General features: G+C 40.7%; 1 protein-coding gene across 2 annotated transcripts in view; it reads left to right on the top strand.

Moving 5' to 3' along the window:
• The window catches only part of eva1c (eva-1 homolog C), a 63,554-nt gene that overhangs the window by 37,210 nt on the left and 5,506 nt on the right, over positions 1 to 20,838 (top strand). Inside the window, exons 2-6 of one of the 2 annotated variants that reach the window (XM_031896572.1) lie at positions 1,599 to 1,804; positions 3,280 to 3,403; positions 11,994 to 12,146; positions 13,839 to 13,982; positions 17,643 to 17,723. In XM_031896572.1, the coding sequence (XP_031752432.1) occupies positions 1,599 to 1,804; positions 3,280 to 3,403; positions 11,994 to 12,146; positions 13,839 to 13,982; positions 17,643 to 17,723 (708 nt within the window). The remainder of the gene's footprint in view (positions 1 to 1,598; positions 1,805 to 3,279; positions 3,404 to 11,993; positions 12,147 to 13,838; positions 13,983 to 17,642; positions 17,724 to 20,838) is intronic. The other variant, XM_004912151.4, reaches the window with a different exon arrangement.

Genomic DNA, 20,838 nt, shown 5'->3' with positions numbered 1-20,838 from the left:
GATTTAAATATTTATTACAGTGACCTTTGGACCCGTAATGTCCTCCCCCATCTGTGGATGTCACTGTTTCCTCAATATTGTGGTCTGAAAATATTCAGAAAATATAAAATAACTTTTGACCTTCCTTAATTCGATGTTACACACTATTGTTGACATTGCTCCACACTAGAACAATGCTGTGTAACTACTTAATACTTTAGTACACATACAATATATGTCATTGGTCTGTCCTTGATTAATTATTACCCTCTCAACAGGTATGCTCTATATTGTGGAGAGTTTGTAAGATCCTTCAAGGTGTTCTCATATTCACCTAGACACCAAGGATAATATAACCTTTGAAATTTGCTTTAACACAAAGGTTATACATCTGGGCTAGTAATCCGATACAAACCTCCTTTTCAACATATACGTTTCTGATCAACTAAACAAAATAACATTCATTATTTATTCCTATATGATTCATCAAAAAGCATAATATCATTCATGAATATATATTCTATTAAGTAACATAATCACGTTATCATTAACAAATCAGAATATTCTTGTAATTAATAATTATCTTATCTGAAAATCCAACAATATTAAGTGGCCTTTTAAAGAATCTTACCAAACTGGAATATTTATATATACTATATATATATATATATATATATATATAAGTAAATATTGCCATTTTACATCTTTTCCCTTGGGCCACCATTTTGTAATGGTCTGTATGATACTTCAGAGATCAGCTGACAGGAAATAGTGCAGCTCTAACTGTAACAGGAAGTAGTGTGGGAGTAACAGACATTCATTGGCTGATGGGGCCTAGCATGTATGTGTGCCTTGGCTTGTTTGTGTGCACTGTGAATCCTATGATCCCAGGAGGCGGCCCTTGGTATATAAAATGGCAATTTTCCCTTTAGTGCCTAAGATTAAGGGTGGTTAAACCAGAAATGCATAGGCTCTGATGTTTTTAAGCTGAGCAAATAAAGAACCATTTTTTATTGGAAGTTTGGCTACTGTCCTGTACAATTTTTTTGTGGATTACCCAATGGCACATACTTCTAAAAAAAAGTATATTTTTATGAAAATGGTTTATTAAGGTGAGGCAGGGTTTTATATATATGAGCTATTTTATGCAATATATATTTATAGCAACCTACATTGTTCAGTGAGATTTCAAACAGCGCACCAAAAAGCACAGAGTAAAAGTCAAAATAGCTAAAGACAAAACCTTTTATTAGCTGTCAGTTCTGGCCTCCATCATCCTCTGCTTTCTCACAGCGTGATTGAACATTAAAACACCAACCCCTCCCCGGGACCCCATTCCGACACTGGATGTTAGAGAAAATCCTTAGGATCAGGCCTTAGTGTTAAAGGTCAAGGGAGAGAACCTGACCCTGGGGTGCATGTGTATGGCTGTGTGTGCACGTTAGCCCTATATAAGTAATGGATAATGTTTAATACAGGAGGCACTTGTACTGAGCCCCAGGGTTACCTGACATCATTCTCTCTGCCATTAATTGTGTACTCTGCTACCAACATGGCTTCCAAAGCTTCACATTTGATATTTGATGTCATTGTCATTATATCTGTATTCTTCATTGCAGGGTATCTGACAAAACTCTTAGAGAATCGCACAGTGTCGGCGTGTGATGGTGCCCACCTGACCCTGCAGTGCCCTCGCCATTCCACTGTCAGCGTTCAGTCTGCGTTCTATGGCAGCCCTCTGAGTGATCACCAGAACTGCTCATCATTACCCGCCGTGACCATGCACAAAGCCAAGATGGGCTGCTGGGTACAGACAGCACTCCAGGTATCATGGCAGGAGTTTTTATTTTTACAGTGTGTTCTTTACATTTTTTACTGAGAGAGATAAATATTAATTTGGCCAGTATTTACACAATCATTGAATTGTGGGAGCAATAGCTGTTGTCATTTGCATTGCAGCTGTTTCCATCTGTCCCTAATGGCACAGTATTTTTATGGGAAAAAAAGCCTTAGCTTTGTTAGTAGGGATGCACCAAATCCAGGATTCGGACAAGATTTTGCCTTTTTTGACAGGATTCGGATTTGGCCGAATCCACGCTCCTGGCCGAACCGAATCCTAAATATCATGTGACTTTGTGACATAAACACAGAAGTTGGAAATTGTTCACCGCGTGCAAAGCAACGGCAACATTTATCCCTTCCAAAACTTAATTAGTCTATTCTAATTAGGATTTGGATTTGGTTCGGTATTCAGCCAAATCCTTTATGAAGGATTCAAGGGTTCATCCAAGTCCGAAAAAGTGGATCCCTTTTTGTTAGACATCAATGTTTCAACCAATGTTGCAGGTAGCCAACAAAGTGACTGTTTTGGGTACAGATAGTTTAAGAGCTGCAAGTTTTGTCTCATTTAATCACTAAGCCCATTGCCTGTAATCTAAAATACAGTTTCCATAGATAAACAGCATTTTTTTTGCCAACAGATTTGTTGCAGCACCATTTCCTTAATAACTGTTGGTTGTTGCATAACAAGAAGTTACTGGGCCCCACAGCCCAAATCATTATAGGGCCCCCCTAACCTCCTAATACTTTTTAAATACAAGTGTTAATTTATAAGGTGGCCAACACAGGTTCAGCCTCTGATATTGCAGATCAAGTTCTATTCCCAATGCCATCTTACCTTGATCTGTGGGCAGCACCAACTGTGTTCCTTTACACTCTAACTATGCCCATTACTGTGCCCAGGAATATAAATGCAGATGACTCCCAAAGATTCCAGGAGGGTTGACAGGTGTGGTTCTAAAAGTCTAAAAATGTTTGAAACAATACTAAAAATGTATGCCTCCCTTTTGTCTCACCCCCTAATGGGAGGGCAATTAATTACAGATAATAAACCAAATTCACTGAATACAGTTTTATTTTATGTGAATGACCAAATTAGAAGGTCAGGTAGATTTATTCCACCTACTGATTATTAAAAGCAGATTCTTCTATGAATTGGTATTGGCTCTTTAAATATCATTGGGGTGACATATAATGTAATATATATATGTGTATAGTAGAACCTGCCTACTTTCCAGATAAGATAAAGAACAGGAAAATCGTATGTGACTATACTTTCCTTCCGTGGGTATAATGCAATAGAAAACATGAGATAAGATTAGCAGATTGCAGGGACGTAGGGGCTGAGCATTTAATGGGCAATGAGGTAATGTATTGTCTGTGCTTTGCTGGGATCACAGTGCATGCTGCGTTCCTAGGCCGGAATGTGTTCATGGTGCTTTCCAATCCTTATTGTTTCAGAAAGTACTGGATGAATGCCAGAACCTCAGATCCTGCCAACTCCCTGTGAACAGTCGTGTTTTTGGGCTGGACCCTTGTCCGGGTACAACCAAATATCTACTGGTGACTTATAAGTGCAAACCTAGTAAGTACCATCCCCCTAATGCATCTGTCATTTTAGTTTTATATATGTATATATAGGTATGGGACCTGTTATCCAGAAGGCTCAGGACCTGGGGTTTTCCGGATAAGGGATCTTTCCGTAATTTGGATCTCCATAACTTAAGTCTATTAAAACTCAATAGGCTTGTTTTGCCTCCAGTAAGGATTAATTATATTGTAGTTGGGATCAAGTACAAGGTACATTTTTATAATTACAGAGAAAAAGGAAATCATTTTTAAAAATTAGAATTATTTGCTTATAATGGAGTCTATGGGAGATGGCCTTTCCGTAATTTGGAGCTTTCTGGATAACGGGTTTCCGGATAAGGGATCCCATACCTGTATATAGTTACTTCCTGCAGTCGCAGCAGCTGGCTTTATGGCATGATGGAAAGGATAGCAGTAATTCCCTGTTCATAAGGGGTTAATGAAACAGAACAGGGTAACTTTATTAGGGACATGTAGCTCATGGAGATCAGGCACTGGGTAGGAGGTATGAGTAATTCCCAGAATCTCTCACCTCGGAGCGTAGCCAAACAGCCGAAAATTTAGGGCATCAGCAAAGCCAAATACAAGTGACAAAGGTCTGGCACAAGTGGAGGCTCAGAGATTTGTCACGGGGCAGTGTTACCGTTAACCCCTGCGAATGGCGAAGGAACGAAAACGCATCACAATAAAATGACAATTTTATTTAGGTTTTATTTAGTGCAAACTTTTCCTTAAATGAACCGATTTATGAAGAACCGCTTCCCCAGTTAGAGCTATTATTAGAGTAGGGCATAAAGGAGCCCCAGCAACAAAGGGTACATAAAAATACAAAGTACATATTGTCACTGTTTTCAGTATATACATCAGGGATGTCCAATCTGCGTCACTGCAATTGTCTTTGAACTGCAACTGGCCCAAGGGGCACCCCTCCTGCCTTTACAGGGGCCCGCCTTTATGCTAACTGTGTAACCTAGTGTCAGGGCAGAGTTGGGTTGTGTTAGGGTCTGGGGGAGGTAGTTGTCAGCAGGACCCACAGGCCTTTTTGTACATCATAATATTATATTATCAATTATTATTATTTAAGGCTGGAGCTGGGGCAAATGTCCCACATTGCTACTTAACCTGGGGTCAGGGGTATAACAATAGACATAGTCCTCTTATTGCGCCTTAGCAGCCAATAAGCCTCAATGATAGAGTGAGCAGAGTGTTGCAGACATGGACTTAAAACTGTCCTAAAGGGGTTATTCATCTTGAAATAACTTTTAGAGTGTGCTGTTCTTAGACAATTTGCAACTAGTCTGCATTTTTTATTATTTGTGGTTTTTAAATTATTTAATTTTGTTCGGCAGCTCTCCAGTTTGGAATTTTAGCAGCTTTATGGTTGCTAGGGTCAAACTGCCTTAGCGACCAGTGTGTGGTTTAAATGAGAGACTGGAATATGAATAGGGCCTGAATAGAAAGATAAGAAATAAAAAGTAACAACCCCCTGCAGGAGCCTCGTCCGACATCCTCCCCTAAACGTGTGTAAGTGAAATGCGTCAGGGGAGGACACCGGTGGCCGGGGGGGGGTTTCCCGGTATCCCGGCGGCCCAGTCCGACCCTGATTAATACTGATAATAAAAGTCTGTTTTGTCCATTAATGAGCCCTCAATACAGTTCTCCCTGGCTGGGAAGTAGCTGAGTCTCTGACCTGGTGAGATCCTTGCCTGAGCCCTAGCATGGTGTCTCAGTGCCGACTTGGCAGTGTTCTGTTCATTTGAAAACAGTTTGTCATAATGGAGAAAATAAGAGCTTTGTAAGGTGTTACACCCACATGTCACCCTTCTGTGGGAATCAAACACTACTCTCTTTGTCACAAACCCTGCCTGAATGGCAGAAACATAAAGAAATGTCCTGTATACATTCATTAAAAAAGTTATTTGTAAATGTAATTGCTACTTAAAAGCCTCTATTTATACTATCTGCACCACCTTTTCTGAAGGTGGCCATATATGGACAGGGTTAAGTTGCCCATTTGAGTCCTTCAGAACGATTCACCACCTTATCTGCCCGTGTATAGGGACCCCCGACAGGCCCACCCAAACAATTTCTGGATGAAAATCGGGCAGATCTCAACCGGGCAGGTTTGATTCTCCCATCGGATCAGGCACCACATTTGCTCATTAATACAGTTTTTGCTCTGACTGCTCCGAATCCCAATCTCGCCATGTTTGCGGCAACTAACTCGCCCTGTGTGTCTTCGCCCCCTTAATGGGGTGGCTCACCTTTACATTAACTTTTAGAATGTTGTAGAAAGGCCAATTCTAAGCAGCTTTTCAATTCGTCCTCATTATTTGCCTTCTTCCAACTCTTTGCAGCTTTCAAACCCCTGAGCCAAAAAACTATTGCTCTGTGAGGCTACAGTTCAATTGTTATTGTTCGTTTATATAACTTTTTATTCAGGCCCTCTCCTAAATCAGTCATTCATTCAAACCACACCCTGGTTGCTAAGGTAATTTGGATTCTAGCAACCAAATAGCTGCTGAAACTCCAAGCTGGAGAGCTGCTGAACAAAAACTGAAATAATTAAAAAACTACAAATAATAAAAAAATTCAAATTACTCTCTACATTATACTATAAGTTAACTCAAAGGTGGACAACGCCTTTAAGGGTGAAGATCCCCTTAATTCATATCAGGGCAGGGTACACCCTGTAAATGAGCCCTATAATCAGCTTGTAGCATTCAGGCAGTGCTGAAACACAGCTAAATACTTTGGCAGGTTACATTATTATGTAACAACCCTAAATGCTTTCATAACTGTCTTTAAAATTAACGCCACCTTGTCAGATAGCAAAGCTGGTGTAATTGTACTAATTAACTTAGCATTTGGGCTGTACATTACTCTTGGGTAACCAGCAGAAACTGTGCCAATCCTGCCTGCGGGACAATGAATTGACTTGCCTGAATAACATTTACATTGGTTTCACATCAAAATAATCTGCTGAATGTTGTTTTATAATGGGTATTTATTCCAATTCATTAAAAGAAAAATCAGATTAAAAGTAGGTAAAATTATTTTGGTAAAGAGGTTGGTGTTAAATATAAAGACTGGCCCAGCGTCGATTGGGCAGGTTTGATTTTCCTCGGCAGTGCTCTGCTGCTTGTGCGTTACTGGGGAACCCCCCCCACCTCTGCTGCTGGATTTGTTAGGAAATCATCTGGCAGCAGGGGAAGGGGCTTTTATTTTTTTTTTCACCATATAATGAGGGCCACCCTCAGATAGGGGGTACATTATTCACTATATAAACATCTTATAGGTGCCTGTAAGACACTTTCAGAAGCCAGTATACTGTATAAAACACAGAAGAACTAATGCCAAGTGACGTTCTAGACCAGGGGTGGGCAAACTTTTTGGCTCAGGGGCCACACTGACTTACAGATGGGATGGGCCGGTCCAGCGTCACGCTGTTTCCACTCGTCAGTCCCCAGACGCCAAGTCTCGTGTGATGAGATTTTTGCGGAGTCGGCAGGTCGGATTAAAAAGACCAAGGGGCCGTAGTTCTAGACCTACTCCAAGTGAGCTGAGAAGGACTACAGGACCTTTCCTGTAGCTCATGTTAATACTGTATAAGTACTATACTGTGAGCATAATACAGAAGCAGGCCTGTTCCTGCCACGAGACAAAATACCACCTCTGGTAACGTTAAGAGACGAATTTCAGTTTTTTAAAGAGGAAATTCAACTTTGCTATTGCAGAGAGTGCAATAATGCTCTGCACTAGAGATGGGGTCCCCCCAGGACCCGCTCTGACACTGGGGTAAGAGCAGATTAGATGGGGGGTGGTGGCCCTAGGTAGCAGCAACCCCAGGATCACCACTGTACAGAAGCAATAACCCTGAAAAGTTTTGCTATGTCTTTCAGCAAATATATCACTATAATCCCTGTCTGTAGCTCCCACTACATTCCATACGGCATACGCTGTATATTGTTCTTTCTGCTTCAGGAATACTCAAGTATGCATTCAAATACAAGCTTTTTTTTAAATAGCTGAATATATTCTAATTATAGACATTTGCACAGATGTTATAAGCACAAAAGTATAAAAAGACAAAAGGAATTCTTTTTAATAACCAAAATGCAGAGACCAGTTTGCCCATAAATGAAACCTAATGGCTGGTGAGTGGCTGTGGCTTATATATCTGGTTAGCTGAACCCCCACCCCTCCAGTGGTAATTGTGGGTGACCCACAATTTCATGTGCATCATGGTGTCTATTGCACAAGTTGATTGATATGGGGGATAGTGGGGGTGGGCAGGCCCGGACTGGCAATCTGTGGATTCGGGCAAATGCCAGAGGGGCTGCTGTAAGGTGCCATAGACAGTCACTGTTTATTGGGCTGGGGGGGCTGTTTGGGCCTCTGTGTTCTTGAAAGACCAGGGCCTATTTTCACCCCCAGTCTGAACCTGGGTGTAGGATGATGAAGAATTGGTGGTGGTTGTGGGCAGGTCTGGACTGGGATTCAAAATAGACCCTGGCATTTCCAGTACACAGAGGCCCAAACAGCCCCCCAGCCCAATAATTATTGACTGTCTGTAGCACCTTAAACCCCCCCTGGCATTCCTAGTACCCAGAGGCACAAACAGCCCCCCCAGCCCAATAATTAGTGAGTGTCTATGGCATCTTACAGCCCTCCTGGCATTCCCAGTACCCAGAAGCACAAACAGCCCCCCCCCCAGCCCAATAAATAGTGAGTGTCTGTGGCACCTTACAGCCCCCCTGGCATTCCCAGTACCCAGAGGCACAAACAGCCCCCCCAGCACAATAAATAGTGACTGTCTGTGGCACCTTACAGCCCCCCTGGCATTCCCAGTACCCAGAGGCACAAATAGCCCCCCCAGCCCAATAAATAGTGACTGTCTGTGGCACCTTACAGCCCCCCTGGCATTCCCAGTACCCAGAGGCACAAACAGCCCCCCCAGCCCAATAAATAGTGACTGTCTGTGGCACCTTACAGCCCCCCTGGCATTCCCAGTACCCAGAGGCACAAATAGCCCCCCCAGCCCAATAAATAGTGACTGTCTGTGGCACCTTACAGCCCCCCTGGCATTCCCAGTACCCAGAGGCACAAACAGCCCCCCAGCCCAATAAATAGTGACTGTCTGTGGCACCTTACAGCCCCCCTGGCATTCCCAGTACCCAGAGGCACAAACAGCCCCCCCCCAGCCCAATAAATAGTGACTGTCTGTGGCACCTTACAGCCCCCCTGGCATTCCCAGTACCCAGAGGCACAAACAGCCCCCCAGCCCAATAAATAGTGACTGTCTGTGGCACCTTACAGCCCCCCTGGCATTCCCAGTACCCAGAGGCACAAACAGCCCTCCCCCCAGCCCAATAAATAGTGACTGTCTATGGCATCTTACAGCCCCCCTGGCATTCCCAGTACCCAGAGGCACAAACAGCCCCCCAGCCCAATAAATAGTGACTGTCTGTGGCACCTTACAGCCCCCCTGGCATTCCCAGTACCCAGAGGCACAAACAGCCCTCCCCCCAGCCCAATAAATAGTGACTGTCTGTGGCACCTTACAGCCCCCCTGGCATTCCCAGTACCCAGAGGCACAAACAGCCCCCCCAGCCCAATAAATAGTGACTGTCTATGGCATCTTACAGCCCCCTGGCATTCCCAGTACCCAGAGGCACAAACAGCCCCCCCAGCCCAATAAATAGTGAGTGTCTATGGCATCTTACAGCAGCCCCTCTGGCATTTGCCAGAATCTACAAATTGCCAGTCCAAGCCTGGTTGTGGGTATTGGTATTCTGGAATAACCAGGAGGAGGTTTCGTGCTGTATCCACCTGAGTATATGGCACTATGGTTTACGCCATTTATAGACTGTTACCTGTGATTCGTCACTGTCTCAATGACAGAGTTTGGTTGAAAATGTTTAAATAAATGAAAAAAGCCCAGGCACATAACATGGACTGATCAATAAAATATTGTAAAACCAGCCCAGTCTAAAAGGAGCCATATCCCCCCCCCCCTCCATTCCCAACGCTGCTTTCCATCATAGTGCCAGTATAATAATGACACTGGTTGCCATTTATCTCTTTCCATTATTTATGAGCTGGTGAGAGAATCCCTGGCGAAGACATGGACACATTTATTCAGAGCTTGAATAATACATTGATTCAGCGCCTCTGCGAGTTCCCCACCGAATGTCCTAATTGAAACACATTATCATAACATTCATACACTATTGTGTTATTGTTTCACATACAGGGGAGGGGGGGGCTTGTGTTTTTCTAAATAAAGGGATAGCCATGAATAGACCAATTTACTCATTAGCTGAATTCACTGATAAACGCTTTGTCGTCGGCATTCACAGCACAAAGTTAAGGAATTCACAATTTCTTTTTATATTTTATAATCCTATTAACCTTTGACACCTCCATACATTTTTCCCTTCCTTACGCAGTCTTGCTTGCATAAAAAGCCTTCATTTTGTATTCCATTTGCTCAGTAATAAGGCTCATATTATCCAACAAGATTATTTTTGTTATTAGATATGTGGCAAATATTAGAAGCACAAGGGGAACTGTACCTCCTCTGAGTTTCTTCTCCTGATTAAACATTTTCAGAATAGCAAACGGGATCACTCACAGCGAACAGCACAAATGCCATTTTATTAAGGAAGGTTTTCAGCGGTAGGTGGGCAGTGAAAATATCTATAATATTTGGCCTTTAAAGAATGGAGTTTTTCATTTTCATTCATTTGCTCCAGCGCTGGTGATTTTCCAGTCTTCTGTTCTGTACAAAAGCCGGGCTTGTTGGGCTGAAACCCAACTGTAAGTGGGAAACAGCTGTGCCTGACAACTTGCCACCCCCAGTGATTTAGCCTTTCCTTGGCCTTAAGGCAGTGGCATGCAGGGCAATATTCTGACGTCTGGGCAATTTACACTTGGCTGGTGTTCTACAAAAAGCATTTATTTGGGAAGTGGACTCTAAAGCTACACTCGCAGGTCTGGCTACCATTGGTCACAAATGCTGACTTTTTTCTGACTGGGAGTCCATTTAAATCAGTATGGAGGGATTCCACACATTTAGTCACCTACTTGCCAACCTGAATTGCCATCTGTCCCACAGCCCGTACTCTGCTGGCCAGGCTATGGGGATGTATCTTTCAGTCAGACTTGAGCACAGATCCCAGGCTGTGCATTTCACAGAACATTTCACCCACTTGAAAACTAAAGATTAGGAAGGATTACCTGTACTGCAAAGTGTCAGAAGGTATTATATACTGGGCTCCCTTGGACCTAGGACCGCCACAAAGCCCGTATTTCAACACCCTAGCACAGTGATCCCCAACCAGTGGCTCAGGGGCAACATGTTGCTCCCCAACCCCTTGGATGTTGCTCTCAGTGCCCCCAAACCAGGGAGTTATTTTTGAATTCCTGACTTGGGGGCAAGTTTTGGTTGAATAAAAACAAGATTTCCTACCAAATAAAGTCCCCTGTAAGCTGATAGGGTGCATAGAGGCTGCCTAATAGCCAATCACAGCCCTTATTTGGCTCCTCCATGAACTTTTATGGTGCTTGTGTTGCTCCCCAAGTCTTTTTACATTTGTAAGAAAGCCACATTTGTGGCTCACGAGTAAGAAAGGTTGGGGACCCCTAGCCAGTAAAATACAGTCAGATCTATGGCCAGCATTTTAGATTTACCAGCAAATACCTGTATGTAATCCTCTTTATTCCCCCCACTAATTCATCCTAAGGGGGGATGTACTAATGTTCGGATTATTTTGCACTATACGTCAAAAAAGTCAAAGAAAAAAAAGTTCAGATCATGTAGAAGTCAATGGCAGATGTCCCCTCTTTCTTTGCTTCAAATCTTTAGAGGTTTTTGGATTTCTTGACGCAATATAAAAAAGTTGCAGTTATTGTGTGACAAGTTGAAAAAGTCACTGTTTCTGCAATTTTTCTGTAGCTGTTTCCCTCACTTGCTTTTTCAATTCAGATTTTTTGATAAAAATCTTGCCAAAAATATTTGTTGGATCAGGGACCTCATCGGCTCATTGATGCGGTCATTGCTCTGACTTTTCCTATCCCCTTCATTGCAGTTGGCATGGTGTCACCCACCCAAGGTGGGCATATCATAGGAAAACTAAAGGTGGCCATACACGGTAAGATTTGCTCGTTTGGCATCCTCACCAAATGAGCAAATCTTACCATGTATGGCCACCTTTACTTTCTATTTACCCCACCCATCTAGCATCCTACCCTACTTTCCAAATCCCCACCTGAACCACTTATTTTGTCAATGCCCTGGCCCCACCCTTTAAATCCCTAACCCTGTCCCCTTTACCACCAGGTTCAGAATATTTGTATAATAAAGACAACAACCCTACTTTGGCCCATGCTAGCCACACTCACTGCTAAGGGTAGCCACAGGTACTTCCTTTATGGGTCCAAAAAGGCAAAAATTGCCGGTATATATACCTTGCAGCGTATATTATATATTGCTACTGACCTTCCCTTTGTCTGACTATCTTGTACTCCCTAGAATGCTAACATTGCCACTGACTGTATATTTACCTTGGATTCCTCCTCAGCTGAATACAAATCTGCTTCTGTCTGTGAAAATAATGAGCTGAAGCTTCACTGTAAGGAGCCCAAACTCCTGAATATCTACTCTGCAGTCTACGGCAGGTCCGCCCATGAAAAGAATACTTGTCCTAATGAAATGGACCGGGGAACTCCATATGGTAGGCATGGCCCGAAGGCAAAGTATGATCTAATAATAATGTCCGATAGGGTTGGTGCAGGCTGTAGGGATTCATGGCACCGGTTTTCAGACGAGAAAGGGGTGCAAAGGGGAAAGGGGAATACGGTGGGCAAAATATATGGAATGTGTCGGAGAGGATCCAAATGAACTGGCTCACAAGTTATGCATCATAAGTTTCTAATAAACATGTAATGCATTATATATTATACATGTTATATGCAACATCAGCCTGTACCATAAGGATGCTGTATTGTTACAGTTGTTCACCTTTCAATTAACTTTTAATATATTGTAGAGAGTGATATTCTAAATCAATTTGCAATTGGTCTTCAATTTTTTATTTGTGTTTTTTTTAATTATTTAGCTTTATATTTAGCAACTTTCCAGTTTGGAATTTTTGCAGCTCTGTGGTTGCTAGGGTCCAAATTACCCGAGCAACCAGGCAGCGTTTTGAATGATAAACCGGAATATGAATTGGAGTGGCTCTAAATAGAAAGATAGGTATTAAAAAGTAACAATAACAATGGCATTTGAGCTTTAAACAGCAACAGTTTTTTTTGCTGCCAAGGTCAGGAAAGCAAATAATGAAATAAATTATAAAAAAATTAAGACCAACTAAAAAGCAGCATAAAAATTTGTTTAAAGTGAACCATCCCTTTAAGAACATTTTGATGAAAAAACTGTTTTTTTCATACTTTAGGGAGGAAAGGGCTTGCTTAGGCAATAGTCAAGCTGTCTGTAAGTACAGCAGTAAGGTCTTATCTGCATTTTTCTGCCATAGAGACAATTGAGCATCCAATTATTAAAGGACCACTGAGCTTTCTAGAAAGTCTTTAGAATGAGCTGTTTAAAAGAATTATATATGTTTTATATATGATATTATTACACTATGTATTTTTATCATTTATCATTTTGACACCGATGTTCATGGAATTTAGAAGAGTACATGTATCGGACCTGTTATCTGGAAACCCGTTATCCAGAAAGCTCGGAAATATGGCCATCTCCCATAGACTCCATTTTAATGAAATAATTCAAATTTTTATTTTTTTTCTTCCAATTTCTCTGTAATAATAAAACAGTACCTTGTACTTGATCCCAACTAAGATATAATTACCCCTTATTGGGGCAGAACAGCCCTATTGGGTTTATTTAATGGTTAAATGATTCCCTTTTCTCTGTAATAATAAAACAGTACCTGTACTTGATCCCAACTAAGATATAATTACCCCTTATTGGGGCAGAACAGCCCTATTGGGTTTATTTAATGGTTAAATGATTCCCTTTTCTCTGTAATAATAAAACAGTACCTGTACTTGATCCCAACTAAGATATAATTACCCCTTATTGGGGGCAGAACAGCCCTATTGGGTTTATTTAATGGTTAAATGATTCCCTTTTCTCTGTAATAATAAAACTGTACTTGATCCCAACTAAGATATAATTATTCCTTATTGGAGGCAAAACAATCCTATTGGGTTAAATTCATGTTTATATGATTTTTTAGCAGATTTAAGGTATGAAGTTCCATATTAAGGAAAGACCCCTTATCCAGCAAACCACAGGTCCTCAGCATTCTGGATAACAGGTCCCCTACCTGTACAAGAGCTTTAGGCAATGGAAAGGGTGCACTTCCGCCACTAACCCGCTGCTGTCCTTCTCTCCCCCACAGACTGTTTATCCTATGCTGCTCTGGATCTCCTAGCGCAGAGATGTTACGGCAAACAAAGGTGCAAAATGACTGTAAACGATGAAAACTTTGGAAGTCCGTGTCTGCCTGGAGTTGTTAAATATCTTACTATAAATTATTCCTGTGGTAAGGGGAAAGTTGATGTATTCGGTTATTATTTTAGACAATACCCACCTCGTCCAGCGAGGCCAGCAATGCTCCACTCCAAGGTTTCGGGAAGATAGTAACACTTGGCAGTAAACCTGCTGTAGTGCAGTGATCCCCAACCAGTGAATTCCTGCCCTGGAGGCAAGTTTTGGCTACATAAAAACCAGGCATACTGACAAACAGAGACTTCTGTAGCCTGCCAGTCCACATAGGGGCTACCAAACTGCCAATCAGAGCCCTTATTTGTAACCCCAGGAGCATTTTCATGCTTGTGTTGCTCTAGTGAGATACCAGATCACCTTTGTAGGAGGTTAGGGCCACCAATGATGGATACAGAGAGTATCCAATGAGAAATGTGACAAAAGGGCTGTGTAGAAGTCATCAGTGCTGAATTCAGCAGTTTAAAGGAGAAGGCTGGTAACTTTACTGTAATTATTCTTAATCAGAAATGACAGTCGCTAGATGCCTGGCCTAATGGATTTGGCAGGCTCCTTTCCCCTCCACATTTTTCATCTTTTGCTCTTCTTACTGATATACAGCACTATCTATTCCTGTACCTTTATATATGATATGCCTATAATTTAATGACAATTACCAAGTTAAGCATCTCAGAAGCAAGACCAGTTTCTGGCAATGGGGCAGTTTAAGCTAAAAAACACAAAGGCCTAATTCCAAAGGGCACAAATACTGTTACATTTGGTTTCAGTTGTTTTTCTCAAGTGCAGTTTGTTAGTCTTGGAGTATGATTAGACCCTTCTACCTAACCAAACCACCTAAATCTCGTTGTTTACTATGTGACAATGACAATAAAGATATATTCTATTAGTCACTATGTTGGCAGCTAAATTAATTATGAGCAGGAAAATAGGGATTGGGTGCAGCCATTTTGGGAGAAGGGGTTGCAAAATATGTTTATTGCAGTTTATTGCAGTTATATAGTGCTAATCCTTTGAAGAATCAATAACATTTCATTGTCTCTCCTCTGCTTTCTTGTGTTGTTTTGTGTTTGTCATTAACTAGTAGTACAGTACAGTAGTACCAGGGGGATAGGGGGGTTCACAAATTGCCATCATGGCTTTGGCTGCCAAAACTCCATGACCTCTGGATTTAACCCTCTCCTTGCCATAATCGTGCGGTGGGAGGACTGCATTGTATTCTCAGACCATTCTATGATTTATTCAGCTGGCAGTTAGTCTGTGCAAGCAGCTGAATGGGGCATCAGCAGTTGTGGAAGTGAGTTTTTTGTAATATTTTGCACAATGAACTTTGTGCAACTCTTATGACTTTGTTAGAAGATTTTGCTGAGTCAAATTAAGGCTCTATCATAAACTAATAATGTTGTAATGTACTGCATTGGGCTACTTGATTATACCATAGGCTTAAATCGGGACAGTTCATTATTCCCAGTTATATCTTCATTGGGTTTAATGTAACACTGGGCTGAGCTTGTGTCCATTTCTGCACTACTGAAAAAAAAACATGTACATCAAGTTCACCCCCTTTGTGACATCATTCTTACTTTGTTTTTTTATTAGACACGTGCATGAAAAACTTTCTGTGCCCAGTGCCCCAAATAGTAAAAATGGAGTCAGCTCTGGGCTAAATACATTACAGTATGTTTTCTTAGTAATGCCAGTAACCTTGTATTAATAAAAGGGACATGGAATCTGCTGTATGTGCCAGCACAGCTTCTTCATTGACAGGATTTCCCAACCTTTTTGCAAACATATAGTTGCCAATAGGCAAAGATGAAATTGCTTCCCTCTTGTATAGGCACAAATGTATTTAACTTGATCATGTTCCAATAATCTTCGCTATTATTCAGTGTTAATGAAACCAGCCTGCTCTCTTAATTTATACAACTTACATATTGTACCCCTTCTTTAGTTGGCCATTTTTTCCCACTTTGGGGTAGAATTATACTTGCTGCTTTAAATCTACATTATTTTAATGCAGGTCAGTATTTTTATTATAGCACTATATGCTTACCAGAATCATATTGCACCCTTGTCACATGACCTAATTCTATTAGAATGTAACACATTTATAAACATTGGACACATTTGGACATGGACAGTAACCTATGGCAATTGTATAATATCTTGTGTAATGGCTTAACAGTCAAAGCCTGTGGTCTGGGTGAACGCACCCCAAACCTAAAGCTCAAGGAGGTAACCAATATGGTGGCCACTCATAAATCCCACAGGCAGGCATTACAGGTATGGGATCCCTTATCTGGAAACCCATTATCCAGAAAGTTCTGAATTATGGAAAGGCCATCTCCTATAGACTCCATTATTAGCAAATAATTCTAATTTTTAAAAATGATTTCCTTTTTCTCTGTAATTATAAAACAGTACCTGTACTTGATCCCAACTAAGATATAATTACCCCTTATTGGGGGCAGAACAGCCCTATTGGGTTTATTTCATGGTTAAATGATTCCCTTTTCTCTGTAATAATAAAACAGTACCTGTACTTGATCCCAACTAAGATATAATTACCCCTTATTGGGGGCAGAACAGCCCTATTGGGTTTATTTAATGGTTAAATGATTCCCTTTTCTCTGTAATAATAAAACAGTACCTGTACTTGATCCCAACTAAGATATAATTACCCCTTATTGGGGGCAGAACAACCCTATTGGGTTTATTTCATGGTTAAATGATTCCCTTTTCTCTGTAATAATAAAACAGTACCTGTACTTGATCCCAACTAAGATATAATTACCCCTTATTGGGGGCAGAACAGCCCTATTGGGTTTATTTCATGGTTAAATGATTCCCTTTTCTCTGTAATAATAAAACAGTACCTGTACTTGATCCCAACTAAGATATAATTACCCCTTATTGGGGCAGAACAGCCCTATTGGGTTTATTTAATGGTTAAATGATTCCCTTTTCTCTGTAATAATAAAACAGTACCTGTACTTGATCCCAACTAAGATATAATTACCCCTTATTGGGGGCAGAACAGCACTATTGGGCTTATTTAATGGTTAAATGATTCCCTTTTCTCTGTAATAATAAAACAGTACCTGTACTTGATCCCAACTAAGATATAATTACCCCTTATTGGGGGCAGAACAGACCTATTGGGTTTATTTAATGGTTAAATGATTCCCTTTTCTCTGTAATAATAAAACAGTACCTGTACTTGATCCCAACTAAGATATAATTACCCCTTATTGGGGGCAGAAAAGCCCTATTGGGTTTATTTAATATTTAAATGATTTTTAGCAGAACTAAGTTATGGAGATCCAAATTACGGAAAGATCCCTTAGCTGGAAAACCCCAGGTCCCAAGCATTCCGGATAACAGGTCCCATACCTGTAATAAAAGAAAAGATCTGTTTCATACTGTAGGGCAACTATCTGAAAAAAGCCAATCAATGATTGACAGAACAGTTTACATGTACATATAAACAATTCACAAAAATGGTTTGCAGTTACATTGGATGAGGATCGGAGACACTAGGGGGAGGGCCCTGCTCGCAAGAGCTTACATTCTAAAAGGGAGGGCATACAACATCGCCACAATGAAAGAATTCTGTTTCATGGGTCTACAATAGTAAATCTCTACATCCTGATGTCTAGGATACAAGTATAAAGACTTTTTCCTTTCTATTTTTTATTTATAGTTCCAAAAATCTTACTGACAGAGGTCGACCCAAAGCTCTCTATTATAGCTCCCTCTTTGAAGCAGAATGACGGTGGATATGGTAATTTTTATGGTTTGCAATGACTTTCACTAGGTGAACATTTCTTGACCATACAGAGAACAAAGTGTACATTTAGTTTGTGGATGTGTGTGTTAGACCTGCGCAGATGTTTGTGTCTTGTATGGCGACTCCTGGAACTTAACATTCCCAATAGGGGTAACATTATGTCCTCTCTCTTGAGGAACGAGGCCAGGGAAATAAGAGGCAGATAGAGGCAAGCCACAGCAAATAGGAGGGAACAGACTTGGAGAAGACAGGGGCAGTGAGTGAGTTACATCAGAGAGTATAGTCAGACAGAGAAGTACTAGGACCATAGGTAATATAAGGCACTACATTTGCCCAGGAGCAGTAACCAATAACAACCAATAAGATGCTTGCATTTAAACAGGGGATCAGTAAATACTACCTGCTGATTGGTTGCTATAGGTTACTGCTCCTGGGCAAACTTAGTGCCTTTTATTACATTATTATAATTATTATTATTTATTACCCAAATAGAATGTAGCAACTAAGCATATTGCAGTGGATGGAAACGTAGGGCTATATTCATCATGCTGTGTAAAAAGTGGAGTGAAACATTACTGGTAATGTTGCCCAGGGCAACCAATCAGCAATTAGATTTCAAGAGTTAGAAAACCAAAGCAAAGCATCTGATTGGCTGCTATGAGCAACATCACTGGTAATGTTTCACACTCCACAGCATGATAAATATACCCCTTAGGGTTACCTTGGCTTGAAACAACAGAATCAGCAGAAATAAGTAGAGTAGGTGGGAATAATCGGGAAGCTGATGACTAAACTGGAGGAAAGTGATTTCTTAAAGGGTTAGTTCCCCTTTAAATCAATTTTTAGTATGACATAGATGTTGATATTCTGAGGCAATTTGCAATTGGTTGTCATTTTTTATTTTTTGCTGTTTTTCAGTTATTTAGCTGTTTGTTTAGCAGCTTTCCAGTTTGGAATTTTATCAGCTATCTGGTTGCTAGGGTCTTGTTTACCCTGGCAACCAGGCAGTTTTTTGATTAGGATAATGGAATATGAATAGAAGAGGGACTGAATAGAAAGATAAGTAATAAAAATAACAATAATAATAACATGGTAAGTTCACAGAGCAATAGTGGGTTTTTTTGGCTGCTGGGGGCAGTGACCCCCATTTGAAAGCAGGAAAGATGTAGAAGAGGACAGCAAATAATGCAAAAAAAAAATGAAAAAATTTAAAAAAAAACAAATAATGAAGACCAATTGCAGAATTGCTAGGAATAGGAGATTCTGTCATATTCTAAAAGTTAATAAAAAGAACAGCCCCTTAAAGCTGGCCATACACGCACCGATAATATCGTACAAAACCTCGTTTCGTACGATATTCGGTACGTGTATGGCAAGTCGGCAAGTCGACCAATATCGCAGGAAGCTGCTATGTCGACTCGCCGATCGGCCAGGTTAAAAGATTTTGATCGGGCACCATAAAAGGCGCCTGACCAAAATCTGCCTTCAGGGCTGAATCGGCAGAAGGAGGTAGAAATCCTATTGTTTCTACCTCCTTATCTGCCTGTTTCAGCCCTGATGGTCGCACGAAAGATCGCAAATCGCCACGTGTGTGGCCACCTTTAGGTAGAGGGTATGTGTAGAGTTTTACTACAAACGGCAAAATAGTTATTGCATATAGGCAAATAATTATTCCTATTGTTCTTTAATGTATTCTGAACAATTGGGTCCAAGTGTAGATTCTATAATGTCGGCAATCACTGAACAGAGTAGAGGAAACGGTACTCTGTATATCGGCCCACGTGTGGGACACCGTACAAGCTATGTAAGCAATCTGTAACCAAATCCTGTGACAAAAGTAAGCAAACATTGGATTTGTGGTCAGGAAAATATCTGCCAACGCAGTCCTATTTTTAACCAGTTCCAATCAATCATGGGACAGTTTAACTTTATACTCAGTTTCCAAAGAGACGTTTGTAATATCTGCCATAGAGAAGGCAAGCTGGATAGAAAACTAGTGTCTAGCTGGTGCATACACATGCAAACTAGCCAATGGGTTTACTATTGCTATAAAACAGGATTACAGCCGGCACTTAGTGAACTGAAAAAAGCAATATTAAATGTAAATATATATATATATATATAGTGTATGTAATACATATCATTTAAACCAAACAAAAACAGCCTTACACATGTTGTACTTTTGTCATAGAACTAAGTGCCCCTGCACTGCATGAAACACATAAGGCTTTTGTTTGTTGGGCATAATGTTATAAGTAATGTATTAGTTACTTTTTAACTTTTTTTATAGTTTGCTTTTAAAGTTCACTAAGGGGCAGATTTATCAAATCCCATATGATTGAATGAAAATAGGAATGAATAGAAAATGAGTTTTTCTGTGGTAAACTCTAATCTCACGTTTTGATAAACCTGTCCCTATGTATCACACCTTTTTATGGTTTGTAACTTTTCCCCAGGCGGAATGGCTTGAGAGCAGTAAGAGATAAGGTTTGGAATACACATTTGCTCAGTGCACTCTTTTCTTTGTGCAGGAACCAGTGGCTGTTTTACTATTGGCTCAGTATTTTTTCACATTATAGTCTTGCCTTCTTCCAAGGGAACATGGTGATTTAAAAGTGCAGATTTTTTGCCTCTGATTATCTGCATACTGGCAAAAAGCATGCTTTACTATCCTCATTTCTTAGTACAGGTATGGAACCTGTTATCCAGAATACTCGGGACCTGTGGGGTAATTATATCTTAGTTGGGATCAAGTACAGGTACTGTTTTATTATTACAGAGAAAAGGGAATCATTTAACCATTAAATAAACCCAATAGGGCTGTTCTGCCCCCAATAAGGGGTAATTATATCTTAGTTGGGATCAAGTACAGGTACTGTTTTATTATTACAGAGAAAAGGGAATCATTTAACCATTAAATAAACCCAATAGGACTGTTCTGCCCCCAATAAGGGGTAATTATATCTTAGTTGGGATCAAGTACAGGTACTGTTTTATTATTACAGAGAAAAGGGAATTATTTAACCATTAAATAAACCCAATAGGACTGTTCTGCCCCCAATAACGGGTAATTATAACTTAGTTGGGATCAAGTACAATTACTGTTTTA

This window comes from Xenopus tropicalis, chromosome 2 (assembly GCF_000004195.4).
Source record: "Xenopus tropicalis strain Nigerian chromosome 2, UCB_Xtro_10.0, whole genome shotgun sequence".
Taxonomy (NCBI): Eukaryota; Metazoa; Chordata; class Amphibia; order Anura; family Pipidae; genus Xenopus; species Xenopus tropicalis.
The sequence above is the reverse complement of the archived record's forward strand: the minus strand, read 5'-3'. Positions and strand labels throughout refer to the sequence as shown.